The sequence below is a fragment of the Magnolia sinica genome, chromosome 13 (genome assembly GCF_029962835.1).
Source record: "Magnolia sinica isolate HGM2019 chromosome 13, MsV1, whole genome shotgun sequence".
Lineage (NCBI taxonomy): Eukaryota > Viridiplantae > Streptophyta > Magnoliopsida > Magnoliales > Magnoliaceae > Magnolia > Magnolia sinica.
The window spans coordinates 5273973-5296956 of record NC_080585.1 but is presented as its reverse complement, the minus strand read 5'-3'; the positions used below and the strand labels follow the sequence as shown (position 1 = coordinate 5296956).

Genomic DNA, 22984 nt, shown 5'->3' with positions numbered 1-22984 from the left:
ATGATGCATGTATGGTCATTTTTATTACTTTAGGGTACCATGATCGTGAGTGGATGAAGAGTGGCCACTTTCACGCTGAAGAGCCCTTTACCTAGATATGTATAATTATCAGTATTTCTGGCACTTTAATGGCTGTTGTGGTATTTCGTGGTAATAGACAGTAATTACACCTTTTTGGTGTCGTTTGGCACATTGTCCTCTATGGTAAATGAAAGCTATTTATTATTTTTATGTACTTTGAAATCTCTTTATTTTGTTGTAAATTCATTCAGTTTAGTGTGAAATACCTTTGCTTATTCCCTTTTTAAAGGCAGGAAAGTCACACCAGTAACAAAAGCATTGCCAGGTTACTCATCCACCATACATCTGGCATGTTGTTAATACTACAAAAAAAAAAAAAAAAGAAAAAAAAAAGAAAAAAAAGAAAACCCTAATAATAAGATGAATCACTAAAATCACACCGGTAAAATAATCCAAAATATCCAAACAATGGTCATCTAATGGATGGTTGAAAAATGTTGGGAAGTATTTTTCGGGATTCTTATGTTTGGGCCCACCCAATGCTTGGAATTTCCTTTTTTTTTTGGGCTAAAGTATATATTTCAATGGGCTTATAATAATCATTTTGTCAAATATTACATATGTACACTAATTTGAAATGTTAAAGTTGATTTACTAAATCAAATTTAGATTCCCATGTATACAAAGGAACTCGAAATTCATTCTAATTATAGGCTGCCAAATAATACAATTAAGGATTTCAATTTAAGTCGATTCTATGGTAATACATAAATTTCATGGTAATTGTTATTTGGATTCAAATTCATACCAAATATCAATTACCAAATGAGCCCATAGTGTGTCAAATGATATTGAACCCATGCAAAATTGGTCACATTAAAAACTTATTTGACTTTCAAATAGTCCAAAATCCCAATAATTTCAAAATTGTTTAAGATGATTAAGGCTGATTTAATGAAGTCCTACACAATAGAATCATGGTGATTCTAAATCCTTAATTGTGTTTGAAAGCTTGTAATTGGAATACAATAGAATCTAAACCTTTCCTTGAGAGCTTGTATTTAAAATGTGATGAAATTTTTTAACATACAAGACTTAAATTTAATTAACTAAATCAATTTTAGTATTCCAAATTAATAAACATATATGATATTTGACAAAATAATTATAATGAGCCCATTGAAATAATGAGAAATTTCAAGACTTGAGTGGGCCACAAATGCAAGGATCACAAATGAGCAACTCACTGATGCTTTTTTAACCATCTATTTATAACGTTTGGATAGTTCAAATCATTTTATTAAGGTAATTTTAGTGTTATAGCCAATAATTAGATTCTTTGAAGGTATCATCAATGTGCTGTGTATGGTGAATTAGTATCCTAGCCACACCTTTTCTTACACGTGCTACTCTCTTGCTTTTAAATGAGAACTAAAAGTAGCATTTCATTCAAATTACACCCAAATCACACACAAAAAAAAAGTGGGATTTCAAAACATACTAAAATTACATATTTCAAATATATTTGTTATCAAAATTGTGAATTTGTAGTGTAACAGATCCGTCGAAAAACTAATTAACGACGGATTTTGTCCGTCGCTGTCTGCGGCAATGCAAAACTAAAACGACGGATGAGGTCCGTCGCTGATCTTAGGAGAAGCAACAGGCTATCCGTTACCAAATTTTATAATGACACCAAATTAAAAATCCGTCATTGAACTATGGAAAAGCCCGAGTAGTACGTCATCATAAAATTTTGCGACGGTTACGATCCGTCGCTGATCTTTGGAGAAGCGACGGCTACAGTACGTCGCCGATCTTAGGGGAAGCGACAGATCTCAAATCCGTCGTTTTTTTCGACTTGTTCAAAAATCAGAGATGGATTTGGTCCGTCACTAAAATTTCTGAGTTTTTTTTTTTTTTTTTAATTATTATTTGTTTTTGAATCTGTTACACTTGATAGTCATTGGAAAAAAAAAAATCACACAATTATTTAATAAGAATCTCATTCAAAAAATTAAAGTGAATATCATTTTGGGTGTGTTTGGATGCCCAATTAGCCTTAATAGCAAATTGAACTAAATATATAGTAAATAGTCAAAATTGGGTCAACTACTGATGAAATAAGGTAATGTAAAGAATATCATCTGCCATGAAAACTAGACAAATGATCATCATAATTATGTCCCATCAATTAAAATTCAAATCCATGAGATATTTTTTATTCTCAATATTTCTACAAGCATCCAAATGAAACATAACACAATTGAAACAAAAGAGAAATGGTAAAGACGATAAACCTATAAGTTGCTTCCATTGATGTTTCATCATGAATGCTAGCATTATAGTCATCATGAACATAAGAGACATTGCATTAGTTTTATATAAACACATTTGATAAAGTGATATTACAATCCTAAAGTTTGGGTTGTTTAGTTGTCTTTTTGCCATAAATTCATTGAAGTTATCAATCATAAACATTGAATTACTATTACCCTCAGAAGTATGCAGTATTAAAGTTCAAAGGTCAAACTAAAAAAGAAAATCTCAGTACAAAAAATAAAACAAAATGCTCATTTCAATCAATGTTGCTTCCTATGGAATGATCCAAGATTTAAATCTTCCTTATTTTTGGGCACATGCCTTAAAATAAACTAAGAAAATAGATGGATGGAATGGATAAAACATAAATCATGATGGTTTCATAAGAACGACCAGTACCACAACCTCAGTAGGAGAGGAGGCGGATTAGGTAGTGTGCAACACACCACCGAGCTACCTGGTGTGTTAAGGTGGCAAACTGCTGTGACCCAAACACGTTATATCTATTATATAAACACTATCCATCCATTTTACCATACCATTTTAGGGCTTGAATGCGATAGCTAAACAAATTTAAAGCTCAAGTGGACCACACCACAAAGTAGTGGAAACAATGGTGCCCACCATCGAAACCTTCCTAGGGTCCACCGTGATGTTTCTTTGTCATCCAATCTGTTGTGAGGTCTCATTGACAATGATGAAGGGAAAATACAAATTTCAGCTCGCTACAAAGCTTCTCTAGCCCCCAAGAAGTTTTCAACAGTTCGCCTCATTGTTCCAATGCTTTCAATGGTGTATTCCACTTGTGATTTGGATTTAGCTCATTTTGTCTCATACATTATGGTGGGGCCATAGCAATTTACCACATCAACACACCATGAAGTTCTGTGGTCAATTGCAGGCCACCCGATCCGCTTCTGGTACAAGAGGGATGGGAAGCGGATTGGCTGGCTCTTGTGTCCACGTCAGCAAGTTCTGTGGCTCCCATCATGAGGTATGTCTTATATCCACACTGTCCATTTGGAGAGAGCCGTAAGGCTTGAGCCAAAAAATGAAAAATAAAACAGATCCAAAGATCAAGTGGACCACATTGCAAAAGCAGTGGGGGATTGAACATCTATCTTCGAAACCTTTTTGGGGTTGGAGAAGTTTTGGATCAATATGATATTTGTTTTTCAATTTCATCCAGGTATGTGTGACTTTATGAACATATTGGATGGAAAATAAATATTATGGTGGGCTCTACGAATGTTTTAACAGTGAGAATCATTGTCCCACTGTTTTTTGTTGTGTGGTCCACTTGAGATTTAGATATGAATCATTTTTGGGTTCATGATCTAAAATTATCTCAAAAAATGTATGAATGGTGTGGATATAATAAATACATCATTGTAGGGCCCATATAACATTGATCTCCTTTCAACCGTTCGTGCAACTCGTAGCTCGAGTAGGTCAGCGCTCGTCTTGACCCGACATGTACCTACACTAGCCAGGTCGGCGGGGTGTGGTACACCAGCCAATTCGCTTATAGAGAGATCACTATCAAATTTGAATCCTCTGATGGGACACACCTTTTTAAAAAAAAAATTGAGCTTTGAGATCTAGAGCCACAAGTCTATCTGTACTCACTCTCTCATGGGAAGTGGATTGCCTACCGACAGCCTCAGTAGCGAGGTGGCCACTGACAGTCCCCCATGGCTGCATCATGATATATGTCCTATCAATGCTTTTTATCCATTTTTCCAATCTATTTTATATCATAGCCCAAAAATTAGTAAAATACAAATCTCATATTAACCACAACATAAGAAAGAGCTGTGGTTGAACACTCACCATTAAAAACTTATTAGGAACCACAAAAGTTTTGGATTTAGCTGATATTTGTGTTTTCTCTTCATCCACCTGGTCATGACCTAATCAACAGGTTGGATGACAAATAAAAATTACAGCGAAACAGTAGTCAACTCAAAATTTGGATCTCTCATTTTTGGGCTCATGCTCTATGATGATTTGGAAAATTAGATGGACAGCTTGGATAAAACACATATATATCATGTGGGGCCCACAGAGAACCATCAGTAGCTACAATTCGCATCCCTCTGTCATGAGCTCTCTTCCTTCATACTTGGACAGTTGGCTGAGTCGTCCAAAAAATGAATGGTGGGTACGAATGCGCAGTCTATCTAATACCAGCTTGGTGCAGTCGGCATCAATGTTGAATTGTTCTCCACCAATGATTGTCGAGCAATTTGTGATTATGACCATTCCAAGGCCCGAATTTTCAATCTACTGTGCATGGATGGTCATTTTTTTACTTTAAAAGGACAGTGATAGTGATTGGATGAAGAGTGGGTTCCTTCAAGAGTCCTCTAGCTTGGTTACTCCCAACTTCACTTGGTTTCGTGAAAGAGATATTCTCTTAGCTTTTTTATCTGGATATGATTTCTAGTATTTTTTGTTGGGTTTGTATCCCAACTACTTGCCGATGTGTGGCTGCAGCCACCGTAGAATAAAAGATTGAAAAGAGAAAGATATGAGCTGCTGCTGTATTTTCTTATATATAGAAACGAATTACATTGCTGCCTTTATAGGCTTTCTTATACTATGAAATTACTAATTTATCCCTGTCTAGATTCATCCTAGGGGCATCTAAAGAAAGGAAAAATCCAAAGGAAAAATCTACTGTTTATCTTCTCCAACTAATATTCTAAAATTAGAAAAATCTCACGGCTAAAAAAATCTTACAGCTAGCATGCACAGCTAGCACACACACCCTTCACACGGTTTTGGATTTGCAAAATCCTCCACTGTATCCAACACTCCCCTTCAAACCAAAACCGGCTTCATTCCGAGCATCGTTCTTAGTCGTTTGAATGCATCTGTCGGCAATGCCTTTGTGAAAATATTCGTCACCTATTCCGTAGTATGACAATACTCTAATTTCATCGTTTTCTGCTTCACATGATCTCTCAGAAAATGGTATCGGGTATCGATGTGTTTGCTTCTTCCATGCTGCACCGGATTTTTGGCTAGCTCGATTGCCGACTTGTTATCCACATATATGACTGTGGATTCTTCCTGCGGATGTTTCAGCTCCTTTAGCAGATTTCTCAACCAAATTCCTTCACAGACGGTGGACGATGCTGCCATGTACTTTACTTCATATGTGGACAGGGCGACCACACTCTGCTTCTTCGAATTCCATGTGAATGCTGTCGACCCAAGATAGAAAACATAGCCTGTGGTGCTTTTTCTTTCATCTTGATCACCACCCCAATCACTATCAGAGTATCCATACAACATCGCATCATCATTGTACGGATAAAAGAGACCAAACTCAATAGTCCCTTTGATATACCTCAGTACTCGTTTTGCAGCTAGCCAGTGTGACTCTTTTGAGGCTTCCATATACCGGCTTAGAAGCCCAACACTGTAGACTATATCTGGCCTAGTGATTGTGAGGTACCTTAAGCTTCCGATTAGGCTCTTGAATAGGGTTGAGTCGACATTTCTTCCTTCTCCATCTTTCGTGAGCTTCAGGCCTGTTGTAACAGGTGTATTTACGGCTTTACAGTCGACCATCTGAAACTTTTCAGGAAGTTCCTTTGTGTACTTCTTCTGGGATATGTGAATGCCGCCGACTTGTTGCTTCACCTCAATGCCCAAGAAGAAAGACATCAATCCACCATCAATCATCTCGAACTCTTTGAACATAGCCTGATTGAATTCTTTAAACATCGCCTGACTGCTCCCAGTGAACAGCAGATCATCAACATATAAACAAGCGATAAGCATATCACCACGGGCATTCTTCTTTGTGTAGACGGCATGCTCATATGGACATTTGACGAAACCATTTTCTTGAAGATAACTGTCGATCCGTGCATTCCAAGCACGAGGAGCTTGCTTCAACCCATACAGGGCTTTCTTCAGCCGATACACCTTGTGTTCCTCCCCTTGCATGACAAAGCCTTCAGGCTGGTCAACGTATACTTCTTCTTCAAGTACCCCATTTAAGAATGCAGATTTCACATCCAGTTGGTAAATCATCCAACTGTGATGAGCTGCAAGGGAGATTATCATTCTTACAGTGTCAAGCCGAGCAACTGGGGTGAAAACTTCTTCATAGTCTACGCCATATTTCTGTTTGTAACCTTTTGCTACGAGCCTTGCTTTATATCGTTCGATCTCACCATCGGCATTCCGCTTGATTTTGTACACCCATTTGAGACCAATGGTCTTCTGGCTTTTGGGGAGTGAGGTCAACACCCATGTTCGATTCTTCTCGATGGCATGAATCTCTTCTTCTATAGCCTTTCTCCAACATTCTTCATTCACAGCCTCCTCGAATGTGAGAGGCTCATGGTTCGCATACAGGCAGAGTAAATTTACTTCCTCAGTTTCTGCATAGACGTCGTTAAGGCTTCTCATTTTAATAGGAGCCAAGGGTGAAGAAGAATCGGATGAAGATGTGCTGGATGAATTCTGATTTGATGAAGTACTTCTAGGAGAGATGGAGCGTACTCCTGGACTTCGGCGATTCGAATGGGGTGATATCTGCTCTTGAATCTCAGGTCTCTCTTCTTCGTATTCTTCGACCTCGACTTGCTTTTCTTTGGCCGAGTTTCCCTCGTTCCATTTCTATGCTTCTTCCTAACAAAATACCACATCTCTACTCACCACCAGCTTATTGGTTAGTGGGTTGTAGAGCTTGTATGCCTTTGACTCTTTGCTGTAACCGATGAAGATGCATTTCTCGCCACGATCATCAAGCTTTTTCCTTCTCGCTTCTGGAACTTGAGCGTAGGCGACACACCCAAAGATCTTAAGGTGCGCCACGCTTGGCTTGTATCCACTCCATGCTTCTTGCAGTGTCTTGAATCTAACACTTTTGGTCGGACACCTATTAAGCAGATAGGCAGTACATGCAATGCCTCTGCCCAGAAATTCTTTGGCGGACTTTTCTCCTTTAGCATGGTCCTCGTCATGTCGAGGATGGTGCGGTTCTTCCGTTCTGTAATTCCATTTTGTTGTGGCGTGTACGCTGCAGTGTGTTGTTGCTTAATGCCATGTTCCCTGCAATATTCTCGAAAAACATTTGAGGTGTACTCCCCACCTCTGTCAGATCGGAGAGTTTTGATTTTAAGACCACTTTCTTTTTCAACAAAGGCCTTAAAATTTTTAAAAATAGTAAAAGCAGCAGACTTCTCTTTAATTACATACACCCACAATTTTCTACTGAAATCGTCAATGAAGGTAATAAAGTATTTATTACCCCCAAGAGAGATTGGCTCTAATGGTCCACAGATGTCAGTGTGAACCAACTGCAACGGTTCTCTTGCTCTTCGGGATACTCCACTCGGAAAGGAGTTTCTTTGTTGTTTCCCAAGTGTGCACGTCTCACACACATGTTCTGGAGCTTCAATGGCAGGCAAGCCATGCACCATGCTTGATGAGGACAGAAGTTTCAAGCCACTGAAGTTTAGATGGCCAAAGCGAAGATGCCACGTCCAGGAATCATTCTTTACTTTCCCATAAAAACATTTCTCAAGCATTGTGTTTATATGGAGAGGAAACATACGATTCTTCGCCATCTGGACTTTTACAATCAAACATCCATGGATATCTCTTATGGAAAGAGAAGAGTTCTTCATGTGTATGACATACCCTTTTTCGAGGAGTTGTCCGAGACTCAGTATGTTACTTTTCATGTTGGGCACGTAGTACACATTTCGATATAGTTTGGAACACCATTCTTCTGAAAGATTTTGATTTTGCCTTTACCTTTCACTGGCGTTTTTGATGACTCTCCAAACGTTACATCGCCATGAACTCGTTCTGTGAGTTCCACAAAAAGTTTCTTGTCGACGCACATGTGATTACTTGCACCCGTGTCGAGATACCATACATCCTGCTGATCACTACTTTTCTCTTGTGCAAGGAGAAGTGTGGAGCTTTCTTGTTCATGGCCTGATGCTTCAGCATAGTTGGATAACTCGTCTTGAGTTACCGGCTTGCTCCAGCAATCAGATGTATAGTGGCCAAGCTTGTTGCAATTATAGCATTAGATGTTCTTTGTACTTCCCCGTCCATGCATAGATCTACCTCTACCATTTCCTCTTCCACGGAAATTGGTATTCTTCTGTTGGTTTTGGCCATGACTTTGTTGGTATTCGCGCCCTCTGCCTCTTGCGCGATTGTTAGTAAAACGTCCACCACGTTGTGAACTTCCACGTCCACCATTGTTATCATTCAGAGTCAATCTTGACTCCAAAGCTTGTTCCATCGGCATGGAACTGGCATTCTTCTGCATTCGTTGCTCATGAACTTGCAACGATCCCATCAACTCCTCAATGGAGAGTTTCTCAATATCTTTTGATTCTTCGATCACCACAACCACATGCTCAAACTTGGTTGTGAGGGATCGAAGTATCTTTTCAATAACTCGGACATCTTCAATCTTTTCACCATTTCTTTTCAAATTATTGACAGTTACAAGCAAACGCGAAAAATAATCAGTAACATTCTCACCTTCCTTCATGTGAGTCGCTTCGAACTCGGCTCTTAATGTTTGAAGGCGAACCCGCTTCACTCGATCTACACCCTTGAAGATGGTGCCAAGAGTATCCCATGCTTGCTTGCTTGATGTTGCTTCGGCAATCTTTTCGAAGGTGGATTCATCCAACCCTTGATAGAGGAGAAACAAAGCCTTATTGTCTCTCTTCCTTTGATTTTTGAGCGCAGTCTTTTCTTCGTTGGTGAAGGCGGTTTCTTCTTCCATAGTGGGTTCTTCATACCCATCGGTGACGATCTTACATAGTTCTTGTGACCCGAACAATGCCTTCATTTGGATGCACCATTTTTCATAGTTGTCCTTTAACAACTTAGGAACCTACGGCTGGATTGTGCTAGCCATCTTTTTCTATTTCTTTTTTTTAAAAAAAAGGATGGACTAGAAGAAGAGATTTTGTTTTTTTTTTTTTTGCTGAAATCTGATTTTTTGAAAAAAAAAAATTAATCTCTGATTTTTTTTTTTTCGAAATCTGATTTTTTTTTTAAAAAAAAAAAACAAATTTTTCTGCTCTGCTACAACTGATTTTTGAAAACAGATTTTTTTTGAAATCTGATTTTTTTTTTTAAAACAGATTTGCAAACCTCCTTCTCACGGCTTTTGAAAAACAGGTGTTGAAAAATAGCTTTTGAAAAACAGCTTTAGGATCTGATTTTGAAAACAGATTTTTTTTTTGAAAAACCAGGGAGTGCAACAGGACCTGCCTTTTTGCTGATGAGGCCCAATGATCGAATGCTGCTCTGATACCACTTTGTTGGGTTTGTATCCCAACTACTTGCCGATGTGTGGCTGCAGCCACCGTAGAATAAAAGACTGAAAAGAGAAAGATATGAGCTGCTGCTGTATTTTCTTATATATAGAAATGAATTACATTGCTACCTTTATAGGCTTTCTTATACTATGAAATTACTAATTTATCCCTGTCTAGATTCATCCTAGGGGCATCTAAAGAAAGAAAAAATCCAAAGGAAAAATCTACTGTTTATCTTCTCCAACTAATATTCTAAACTTAGAAAAATCTCACGGCTAAAAAAATCTTACAGCTAGCATGCACAGCTAGCACACGCACCCTTCACACGGTTTTGGATTTGCAAAATCCTCCACCGTATCCAACATTTTTGGCATTTTATCTCTAATTTAATAAAAACTTTTTTAAATAAGAGCTACTTTAATAAGTTTTTTTTTTTCTTGCCCTTGTTTTAAATAAGTTGATTTGATAAGAATTATCTTTTCAAAACTTGGGGGAAAAAACACTCTTTTTTGAAATTAACATATTTGGTAAAATATTTAAATAAAAGCTTTTTTAAAAATAGTAGATGTCATTTTAAATACTACAACTACTCTATTATTAGAGCAATTCATATTGTTGTTTTGATGGAACTCATCATAGGTGGCCGTGCCCCAAATGACAAAAGAATGAATGACTACAATCTCCTCTATATTTAAGACATTTGGGCTATCTATTATGTCAGACATTGAATGTGGATTATTCATCATACAAAATACACCTTTGATGTGGACCATCCATTGTGTGAGCCAAAACTTCAAAGTGAGTTGTCCATCGTGCGAGGCCCATCTTGGATATGGATCATTCATCATTAAGGGCTAACCTTTGATTTGGACCATCCATTATGTGGGGCCATATTGATGTAGACCATCCATCATGTGGGGTCCACCATCAATGCTAATTGTCCTTTATACGGGGCCCCTCAATGTCCATTACCCATGATATGGAGTCCACATTCAATGTGTCCATTATGTGGGCCCCACCTTCGAAGTGGGTTGTCCATCATGTGGGGCATACTTTGGATGTCTTCCATCTATCATGTGGGGCGCACCTTTTAGGTGGATCATCCATCATATTGAGCTACTTTGGATACGGCCCTCCATTGTGCGAGAGACCTTGGATGTGGATTGTCCATTAGGTGGGACCTACTTGATGTGGATTGTCTATCAAAAGGGGCCGTACTTTAATGTGGGCCATCCATCATGTAAGGTCCACTCAGTTCATTATGTGGGCCCTCCTTGACATGGACCATTCATTATGTGGGCCCCCACCTTCAATATAGGTCGTTCATCATGTGGGCCCACATCTTATGTCAATCATCCATCATGTGTTCCCACCTTCAATATCTTTCATACATCATGTGGGTCCTACCTTTGATGTGGATGGTCCATCATGCTAGGCCACACTTTTATGTGGGCCTTCCATCATTTGGGGCCCACATTTGATGTGAACTGTGTATTATGTGAGCCCACCTTAATGTGGACCATTCATCATGCGGGTCCCACCTTCAATATGGGCCATTCATCATGTAGGCACACCTTTGATATCCATCATCCATCATGTGGGCCCCACCTTTGATGTGGACCATCCATCATGTGGGGCTCACTTGATGTGGATAGTCCATCATCCGAGGCCACATTTTGATGTGGGCCATTCATCATGTGGTAGCCACCTTTGATGTCCACCATCCACCATGTGGGTCGTTCATCATGTATGCCCACCATTGAAGTCAACCTTTCATTGTGTGGTCTCACCTTCAATGTTCAGGTGGGGCCCACTTGATGATCATCCATCATGTGGGGCCACACTTTGATGTGGTCCATCCATCATTTGAGGTCCACCTTTGATGTGACTGTGCATTATTTGGGCCCACCTTGAAATAGACCATTCATCATGTGGGACCCCACCTTTAACATAGGCGGTTTATCATGTGGGTCCACCTTAGAGAGATTGTGAAGAGAAAAGATTAGGACAAATACGAATTACTTTAAAATTTTAATAACAAACTTGTTCAAAAAATAGTTAAAAATGTCTACGCTTAGGCAAAATAAGCTCTCCAAACAAACAAAAAACAAAAAACAAAAAAAAAAAAAAACCTTTACTCACTTATTTTTAAAGAACTTTTTACTAATTTCTAAGTATTAAAATTAAAATTTTAACAAACCATCTATTTTTTAAATAAAAGTATATCCTTTTAAAATAAGCAAATAAGTTCTTATTAATAGAGATGTCAAATGGCTCCTGATGATAAATGGAGATTTTTTGTCATAGAACTTGAATTTATTATAAATGATCTAAACCTCCCACTTTCATAAGCCATTAATGGTATGATAGGATTGTCTGATCAATGTGATTTTAGTAGATAGCCCACTAAGAGTGTACATTAGCCAGGCTTGTTCACTGAAATCATAAGCTAGAATGAACGAAGGAGTAAAAGCATCCATTTAAAATCAACATAAAGACAGATAAGCTTCAAAATCTCGTGAGCAACGGATTAATAAAAATCCCAATTATGAAATATCAGAGCTGCTCAATAGGACCGATTGTTCAAGAGTCAACAACTATACCCTTGAAATTTAGGATCAAACTTCAACTTTCTTTTATCAAATCAATCTATTGTATGATAAGATTTAGAGACTAAATATATAAGAGGTTGTTTGGCACCGTGTATTTGGATTTGACAAGTCGTTTGACAGGATGGATTATTTGAGTGTATTCCAAATTTTCAATATGGATCGATCTCCATGTTAGGCTTAGGGCTGAAAAATTAGCCATACTCATGATTTAAGTGAACTACATGATTGGAAATAGGCTAAGGTGGAACCTCCAAACCACTTTCCTTGGATGGGCCTGATTTTTGGAACTCATGCCTTAATTTTTGTGTGGCATCTAATGGTTAGAGTGGATTTCATGTAATTATTATGGTGGGCTTTGTAAAAATCAAGGATGGATATTTCTCTCTCAATTGTTTCTTTTGGCATGGCCCACCTGAATCACAAGTCAGCCTAAAATTTTGGCTTTGAGCATAATGTTAGATAAGTCATCTAATGGTGGGAGTGGATTTCAGGTACACATCACATCGCTGCGACTCAAATTCCACGTTGGGATTAGATCTTTTAACTTTTTAAAAAATATATATGTTTTTTTATTATGTGAGTTTGCTGCACAATGCACTATACAATAGGTGTTAGCTGGGCGAGACGCTAGTGGGTGTTTCCTTAACCATAGGGCCCACCATGATGTATGTATTATATATTCATGTCATCTATAATTTTTTCGGCTCATTTTAGGGTATGGTCTAAAAATGAAGCAGATCTAAATCTTGAGTGGACCACACAATACAGGTTGAATGCCCACCTTTAAAAACTTTTCGAGGGCCACAAAAGTTTTGGATCAAGTTAATATTTGTATTTCCCTTCGTTCAGGTCATGTGACCTTATCAACAAGTTGGATGGCAATAAACATTACAACGGCCCTAGGAAGTTTTTTATGGTGCGCATTCAATCACTACTTTTTTCTTATTGTGTGGCCCATCTCAACCATAAGTCACCTTAAATACAAGCAAGCAAACCAGCCCTAAGTGTATTTGAGATGAGTTAAGTGAAATTTGTCCTAAATCTATCATTTGGTGTCCTATATTTGGAGGTAAATGAAATCGAAGGAATTTAAAATCTCATATTTTTGTTGTCATTGGGTTTAGTTGCTGCTAGGCTACTAATTCGTTTTACACGTAGCGTACTGATAATATTCCAAAATAATTTGATTATTGACTACAACGCTAAAATCACATTAATAAAATGATTCAAATTGTTCAAACGTTGGTTGTAAAATAGACTGTTAAAAAATGCTTATAAGTTGCTTGTTGGTGATCCTCACATCCGTGGCTCACCTGAGGGTTACAATTCATTATTTTGGCCAAAGTATATATTTTAATGGGCTTATATATATATATATATATATATATATATATATATATATATATATATTTGTGATATTAAAGCTAACTTAGTTAATCAAATTTAGGATCTATGACTTTACTAAAGAATTTCAATACAATCTGAATACGCGCTCCCAGATAAAAGGCGTAGATTCCGCAGCATTTTAATGATAGATTGTGATTGAGTATTCACTATTCAGAATCACCTTAATTCCAGTGTAATTTTAATTTGAATTCCAATGCATCTCAAATAAAAGATGCCAAACAGGGCCTCCATCTATAGCTGATCTTAGATAAGATGGTGCTTGGCTGAGTTGACTCAGTCCATGGAAATTTAAAAGCGCCCCATTCATAACCGGTACGTATTTTTGCCCAACTCGTGTCAAAGACATAATAAGCCATTTATCTAATTAATGGGGGTGGCCTAAGATGATCTAGACCATTAAATTAATGGATGAGATGTGCCATAAGAACATCTAGACCCATTAAAATAATTGACGGGATTTACCTAATGGGTTGGTTCTAAATCAGGTCTAGGGTTTAAAATTATAGCAGGCTTTTCACACATATGATGCCCATGGCCATGCAGTGGGCTCCACCTTAAATATGGATGGAGAAAAACTAAGGACCACACGCCATCAGTTATTTTCATTTCCTACCATCATGAATATGAGGGCCACTCACCAAATGGACAGGATTATCTGATAGATGTGACATTTGAAATATAAGCCGTCCAGGCTAGGTTCCAGTGGATGGATGGACCCCCATTGACGTATCACCTGCCACGTGTACAGTGCTATCATGTTCTCGTTATTCCTACTCAACCTCATCAACTCCAACTTCTTATTTGCTTAAGAAGCAAGCTTCCAAGCTTTAGTGCGTCGGAAGCGGATTTCCTGATAAAGTACTTCTTGCGACCGGACGCTTGGTGGGGCCCACCGTGATGTTTGTGAGAAATCCACCCCGTCCATCCGTTTTTCTGGATCATATAAGGACATGTTCCGAAAAATGAAGCAAATCCAAAGCTGGAGTGATCCGTACGACAGAGGATTGAACCTCTACCGTTGGAACATTCGCGAGGCCACAGATGTTTTGGATCAGGCTAATTTTTTATTTTTTCAGTTCATCCGACTAGGAATGACAACGGTATAGATGGTATATAAACATCACGGTAGATCCAGGGAGGTTTCAACGGTAGGCATTTACCTACCCACGTTTTCCTAACGTACGGCCCACTTGAGTTTTTTTGGATTTGCATCATTTTTCGGATCATGTCGGTAATATGAAAAACGGACGGACGAGGTGGATTTCCCGCCTCACCTAGCTTCCCGTAAGAGGAAGTTTCTGCGAAAGGGAATCCGCGTCCAAACCACCAACCCACCAACCCACAAACGCCGGTCTGGATATATAACTGTCAGAAATGCTCCAATGCTCTCACAGCACTTGGAAGTTATTGTGCTCCTAGTTGCATCGGTTCACTTGAAGACTCCAATCGACCAATCTGAACCGTCCATTTAAGTCCAGAACACATTGGATGGCCTATTACAAAAAATTTTCACGGTTCAGATGGTCCAATTTATTCTTTATTTGGCCTTTTTCCAAGCCATGGATGGCATGGTTATGATTGCCTAACAAAAACATTCTTTAGAATCATTAACAATCCATCATGGGATCTAAAAATTAGATGGATCAAATTTCTGATTAGACCTACTTTGGTGTAAATGATCTTGATCATCCCTATTAAAGGCCATTGATCAAGTGGTTAATATTTGTCTAATCAATGGGATCTTTCACTCAGAGACGTTTGATCTTTCTACAGCAATCATGTTCCACGTGGCGCTCCTAGATGCCACACGATGATGTTGAAGTAAAGACGTGGTCAATTACGATGGCATTGTCCGAAGCGATGATGACATGGATGACCACCGTGACTCAGATGCGCACTTATTCATCTTTCATACACTTGGTAATGATGATTAGAAGGAGGTTTGATGAAAACCACACGCGTGCATTAGGCCATCAAACACGCGCCAACGTGGCACACATGTGAGATCTGAGCTGTCCATCTGGTGCATCCTTTCCTAAACATGTCCACTCCATATATCAGGTGAATCATAGTTTATAAAACAAATCGACGGTTAAAACAAATTTCTGCTTGTTCCGAACACTATGGGCCATCCAGTGGCCAGACAGTCCAGATTTTTTGTCCAGGTAATCTAAACGGTGGGATCCACCTCGTGGACGGAATGGATCTGACGCAGATGTACCATTTTGGTCCATGTGGTGGTGTGCGTGTAGGATTAGCAAACCTCATAGAGAAAAGATAATACTCTCAAAGCATCTTTCATGCATTTGTCTATTCTCTTTCACCAAATCTTAGTATAATGATTGCCATAGTCTGTTATCTCTATGAAATAATTGATTAATGGAAATGGTATTATTACTCATTTGGAATCTAAGGTGTGAGGCTAACAACCTACATTATGAAGAATGGATGTAACAACGTGAGGAGAGAGAGAGAGAGAGAGAGAGAGAGAGAGAGAGAGAGAGACTTGAATGACATAAGTGCATCCAGCTGGGCAATTCATCAAAGCTTTTGAACTCCACTTGAAGAAAACATGATATTCCACAAACTCTTATTTCCTTCTTGAATATTACAAGATCAAAAGTTCTTATTATATGTGCAATGCTACAACATAGAGAGAGAGAGAGAGAGAGAGAGAGAGGCTGCTCTTCACTAATGTGTGGTAAATCCTACTCGCCTCCCACTAATAACAACTTTTTCATCCCCCAAAAATCTCTTCTTCTTTTTTTTCTTTTTTTCTTTTTTACATCCATAACAACTACAGTCTACCACCAACATATGATGTGGCCCACCTCTGCTATTCACATTCTCTGTTCAAATATTATTTGATATTATTAGCCCATGAGATTGAAAGAACACCACCCCTGAATTTTCATCAAACCACAAGATTACCCTCATCCCAAGGAAGGAGTAGATAAAAACCAGAAAAAAAAAAAAAAAAAAAAACCCAAGAATTTCTTGTTTTCACCAAAATTACATGCGCCCCCCCTACCCTAACCTTCTGTCAAAGGATTGCTATGGGTTTTTCATGGCAGGAAGGGCCAGTGGTTCAAGGGTATTTTAATCATTCAAAATGCATGTGTTCTCTTTGTTTTCTTGGAGAGGAATAATCAGTTGGGTATTTTGGTGGAAGAAAAAAAGAAAAGAAAAAAGAAGAAGAAGATAGGTATGGATTAAAAGAAAGGTAAAAGGAAAAGGAAAGTCCATGTGACTGAAAACATGTGTATGTGGACAGCTAATCATTCAGCTTGGAAGTTAAGAAAAGGAAAAGAGGAAATATCTTCCATCAAATCCCCTAGGTCCCACTCCCCCATCCTCAAGTTTTCACCTTCCCAACCATTCCCATCCCCAACCAAATTCTCTCCTTCATTGTTGTTGTTATTGTTGTTGTTGATAGTAGTGTTATTGACATTGTAGTTGTTGTTGTTGTTGTTGTTGTTGTTGTTGTTAGTGTTGGTTTCACTATTGTTATTTGTAGTAGTATTCTCTTCAAAGCTTACACTCTCCAGTGGGGGAACAAACATCCCAACTTGTGCTCCCATCTGACCACCATCCATGACCCCATGATCACCATATAATATATGCTCAAAACCAGCTTGTGTTAGGCATGGTGGCACCTGGAAGTAGTCTGCGGCTAAGCCGGCCATGTCGAACGCAGGCAACGGGTGGAACCGGTTGCTAAGGGTCATGGCATGGGCTGATGTTGATGACGATGACGACGACAACGATGATGATGATGATGAAGAATCCATGCACATGGTCATGATGTCATGGTCATGGATAGATATGAGCCCCCCCACGACTTCTCTAGGCTCTGAAGAATCACTGTGTTTTGGTGATGATGCAGATGAATTTCTCAGCCTTTTCTTTATGGTGGAGTTCCAGAAATTCTTTATTTCGTTGTCGGTCCGTCCCGGCAAGCGCGCGGCAATCTGGGACCATCTGTTTTTGTTGGACACACAAGGAAAAAACACATAAATGGAACGTAAAAAAGGAAGGAAAATGGATTAAAAATGGATGGTATGAGTGCATCTTAAGGTCCATTTGTAAGTATTTTTATGCAAGGCTAGTTAATAAAGCTGGTACATACATACACAATCTAGCACACGTGCCAATATGGAACGCGTGTGTGAGATCTGAGCTTAGAATCAGGTGGGCTAAACTATTTTGATCTTTTTTGTCTAAGGGTGGACGACCACAATATACAAAACAAATGGACAGCTAGAAAATCTTTTAACCATCTTTTTGATTCATACCTAGTGGCCCACCCAAAGAGTGAACGGTGTGACTTTTTTTAGGAAGAAGATTCCAACCAGATGAAAAGCTATACTCGTGTATTGGCAAGTGTGCCTGCATGTGGACGGATGGCTCCAAACATGTGGAATCTCTATACGTACAAAAATTAGGTTTGCTAGCCCCACAAGCACCTTCTCCACACACAACTTCATACACGGCACGTGCTAGCCTAGGAAGTGTGTAAGCCATCTGAGCAATGCATAAGGTGGCCCATCTATGAAAACAACCATCCTATAAGAAAGTAATGAAATGACAAGAGATTAAAAAAAAATTGCTTGATGAACTTTCATGTGATCATCTTCAAAGTGGGGTCAACCTTATGATCAGACGTTCCACATATTCGCCATGTGTGCACGTGCGCTGCGTGTAAAGATGCGTGCGGGGTTAGTAAATTTACTATCTTTTACTCCTGAGGCTGATATAAATTGGGGGAACTTTCCGTACCTTTTTCAAAAAAGTCTTCAGTAAGCTACCCCATTTGAGAGTATTATCATGAAGAGCAGCTTTCGTTAGATTTCTAGAAAAGGTTGGGTCGCCCGTCCGAGCAAAGCTGTAAGCCGCTCGAGTGGGCCCCACCATTATAATGATACTTATGTAAAATTCACACACCAAGGGATTGAAAACCATATACAAGCAACTCTCACCCTTCAAATTGTTTTCTTTAATGTGGTCCACCTGGATCAGGTATGGGCATAATGTTGGGGTCCCAAGCTTAAATTTTAATACGATATCTAATGATTAGAGTAGATTTCATACAATCATCTCAGCAGGCCCTGTAAAAATTTAAGGTGGGTGTTTCTCCCAACTGCTTCCTTTGGTGTGGCCCACTTTAATCACACGGCAGGCTGGATGTTTGGCCCTGGGCTTAATGCAGGAATACAGATAGAATGGTCGGAGTAGATTTCTCATGCACAAAGGTGGGGCCGTAAAAAAAAGAAAAAAAAAAATCAATGATTTATCTCTATCAAATGTTCCAAAAAGAACGGCGATTAGGTGAGAATTTTTACCAAACGTCGACCGTTGATTTTTGACAGATATAACGTAAACATTACGTGATATCTATCGTGAAAAAGTTAATTAAGTTGACCTGTCATACAGGTGAGCTGTACTAAAGGAAATAGCTGGGAGAAAGACATGCACTAAATTTTTTAGGGCCACTGCAATGATTATATAAAATTCACTTAACCATTAGATGCCCTCAACAACATTTCTTGGGCCCACATTAAGGATTAAGGAGAATAGTTTGGAAGGTGAGAGTTTTTCCTTCTTTTTTTTTTTTAGCTATAAACATCTCCACGTGTGGATGATTTCCTGCCCATTTACTGCCCTTGTAAGTACTCTTTCCAATCATGTAGTCCATATGAAGTACGGATTAATCTGATTTTTAGACCTTGGCCCTAACATATAATGACACACTTATTTGTGGAAACAGATTTCACATAAACATCACAATGGGTCCACCAATAAATCTAGCCAAGGTACGAGAATCAAAATTACTTAGCTTGGATGCCTATTGCCCGGTGAACGTAAGATATCCCTAGTTTCCTGGCCTTAAGGGGCCACCATGATGTGTGTATATTATCCATGCCGTCCATTCACTTTGCTGGATCATTTTAGTGTCTATGCGACGAAAAATGAAGGAGATTCAAAGCTTAAGTGAACCATGACACAAGAAATAGTGGGATAATGGCAACCACTATTAAAACCTTCCTAAGCCTACAATGATGTTTATTTGCCATCCAACATGTTTATAAATCACACAACCTGGATTAGGGAAATGTAAATATTACCTTGATTCCAAACTTCCGTGGACCTCAAGAATTTTTTAACGGTAAGCATTCAATCTCCACTGTTTCCTGTGGTGTAGTTAAGCTTTTTATATGCCTCATTTTTTTGGCTCATGCCCTAAAATGATCTGGTAAAACTGATGGACGGTGTGGATAAAACATATACATCACTGTGGGGCCCACAGAGATGGGTCACGATCTCCAGGCAATCCAGCTCCTGCCTATTGAAACCTTCTCCGAAAAGATACCGGAATGTAGATTATGTATTAAGTATTTTTTTTGTAAATTTCCCTATAAACTATATACATGGTGGTGTCATTTTCAGCCCTCGTTCTTCCATACAAATTAAAACACATACGTAACATGCGTTTGTGGCCCTAATAATTAAACACCCAATAACTCTCAAGTCATGCATCGCTTATTGAACACTGTCCTGATGTACCATTCTGTACAAGTGAGGCCTATATTTCATCAATCTAGACCGTTGATATTGTGGGACTCACTACAGATGGTATATGACCTAAAATTTGTCTAGATCTAAAATTGTAACAATCCACTCTATGGCGCTTTTTCCTGACCGTAGGTGCATTTTTTTCCTCAGCCGACTATTTCCAGGCCTCTAGTTGAAGGGTTAGGAATCTCTAATTTGGGAGATTTTTCTGAAATCTCCAATTAACGATAGGGCCCATCAAATCAACCATCTAGATCACCTAAACGTGATTCCATTTGTTGTTAGATTGGAAAATGGACAGATTATCTACAGAACCCGAACGATCTCATGAGATGGAGATTCCATAATTCCATGCGTTTACTTCAATGATGCAAGCGCGACTTTTGAGTAAACAGACTCGATTCGGTAGTAACCCCTCCAATATCGACGTTGGTGCTGGAAAAGCTGTGTGGGACCCACAATGATTTTAGTATTTTATCCATGCCATTCATCCATTTTTCCTGATCATTTTAGGCCACGAATACAAAAATGAGGCAGATCCAAGTCTAAGGTGGTCCCCACCACAGGAAAGAGTATTGATTGAATACTTACCATTAAAAAACTTCCTAGCGCCGACTGTAACGTGTATTTTCCATCCAACCTGTTGACTAGGTGACACCAAATATCAACTTGATTCAAAACTTTTGTGGCCCAGGAAGTTTTTTAATAGCAAGCGTTCAATCACCACTGTTTCTGTGGTGTGGTCTACCTGAGAATTAGATCTACCTCATTGTTTGGCTCAAGCCCTAGAATGATCCGTAAAAATGGATGGACGGCGTGGATGAAACAAAGAAACTATGGTAGGGACAGAGATTTTCCGGCACCGACGTCAGTACTGGAGCAGTCACTACCGAAGTCTTGATTAAATATAAACATACACGTGCAAGCCAGGCATGCCTACATGCACGCAGTCATGCATGCGTATATCACACGTATGTCCGTCTCTATGCGTCATTTGTCATGCAGCATATCAATCTAGAACGTCCATCCTTTCATACCATTATGTACAACCCATGGTCCAAATTCACACCGATCAAATGATCCTAATCCTTTAAATGTGATCCATTTTATTACAACCATCCATTTTTCAAGATCCACATATCATGATTATCATCGCCAAACCAAAATGCTTCTTTGAAACCATAAGCAATCTATGGTGGGGTCCATCGAATAGATATTTTAAGAAACTGATTGAACCTATCCGTTTCCATCAATCTTTACTGTCCATCTTTCATATTATTGATTAGATGGTTAGGAATATTGATCAATTTGATTTTTGCACAATGGATAGCCTCTAGTAAAATGAATGAATGGACAGCCTTGATCGTCCGTCCTACATGTCAATTAAAAGCTTTGAAGACTTTTCTAACAGCCCAATGAAGTTGAGAGACTGGCATATATATATATGAAATTATTTCCTATTGTCATGGCGACCAGAATTTTGTATCGGGATGAAAATTGGGCTAGTGAGGTTTCAAGGGGTGCTGAATCATATGGACCGTTCAGATTATGTGCACATGACACGTGTGCAAAGGTGCCTGGTGCGCATTCATGTATATATATATATATATATATATATAAAAGAACACTTATTGTGTGTGTGTGTGAGAGAGAGAGAGTGTGTGAGAGAGAGAGAGTATAGATCACCTGTTGCCAAGGATGGAATGCAAATGGATAATGAGATCTTGTTCGTGGGAAGAGAAAGCGCCCCTCTTGAGATCGGGGCGGAGATAATTGATCCAACGAAGGCGACAGCTCTTACCGCATCTTTGAAGGCCTGCATTCCGAGCGACGTCGCTCCAACAGCCTTGACCATTGCGGAGCATGTAATTCATAAGCTTATCATCTTCTTCAGGAGACCATAACCCTTTCCTAAGCTTCTTGATGTGGCTGTTGTCGTTGTGGTTTTGCTTTGCCGGTTGATCCGGCTTCTTCATCATGGATAATTGAGAGTCGTTATGGGAGAGTAGGAGTATATGTTTCTCCAACCCAGTTTGATAGAGAGGAAGTGAGAATTTAATAGAAGGAGAGAAGAGTCTTCATGGAGTGGGATGTGATGATGGGAGTGGAAATTTGCTTACAATTTGGACAAGGAAAGAGAAGAAAGAGAGAGAGAGAGAGAGAGAGAGAGAGAGAGAGAGAGAGATGCTTGAGTTTGTTGTTGGGTCGTGAGGACAACGGTTTGGAGGGAGACCTTTTTAGAAGAGTGGGGATAGTGAGAGAGATGGGTGGTCATCTTGTCTTTGACTCCAGCTCTCGTCTTTTTCGATGCATTTTTCTTCACTCACAAGGTAATCATCATATAGAGAGAGAGAGAGAGAGAGAGAGAGAGATCGAGAGGAGCTTGTTTTATAACCAAGCTAGGGAGATCTTGCTTCGACTTCACATAATCTCTCTCTCTCTCTCTCTCTCTCTCTCTACACGATACATGTATGTAGTGAGTGCGGTTCGTCTGTGTTTAAAGGCACACGAAATTCCTCTACCGTCGCTTCTCATTAATCCATGTCATTTCGATGGATACGCTGGATTTCTCTCTCCGAATAGATTGCTAACTACCCAACACAATTTTTAATGTGTAACTTTTTCTCGGTCATATCATGATTTTTTTGTTAGATCTACGCCATCCATTAATTTTTCAGATAAATCTAGAGCATGACTCTAAAAATGAGTACATCTAAAGCCAAAGTA

General features: G+C 39.0%; 1 protein-coding gene across 1 annotated transcript; it reads right to left on the bottom strand.

Moving 5' to 3' along the window:
- Window positions 1-16195: 16195 nt before the first annotated feature.
- Window positions 16196-22389, bottom strand: LOC131222530 (transcription factor MYB83-like). The gene is made up of 2 exons (XM_058217645.1): window positions 21944-22389; window positions 16196-17665 (listed from the first exon to the last, which is right to left on the bottom strand). The coding sequence occupies exons 1-2, from the start codon at window positions 22234-22236 to the stop codon at window positions 16963-16965; spliced, it is 996 nt and encodes a 331-aa protein (XP_058073628.1). The 5' UTR covers window positions 22237-22389; the 3' UTR covers window positions 16196-16962.
- Window positions 22390-22984: the final 595 nt, after the last annotated feature.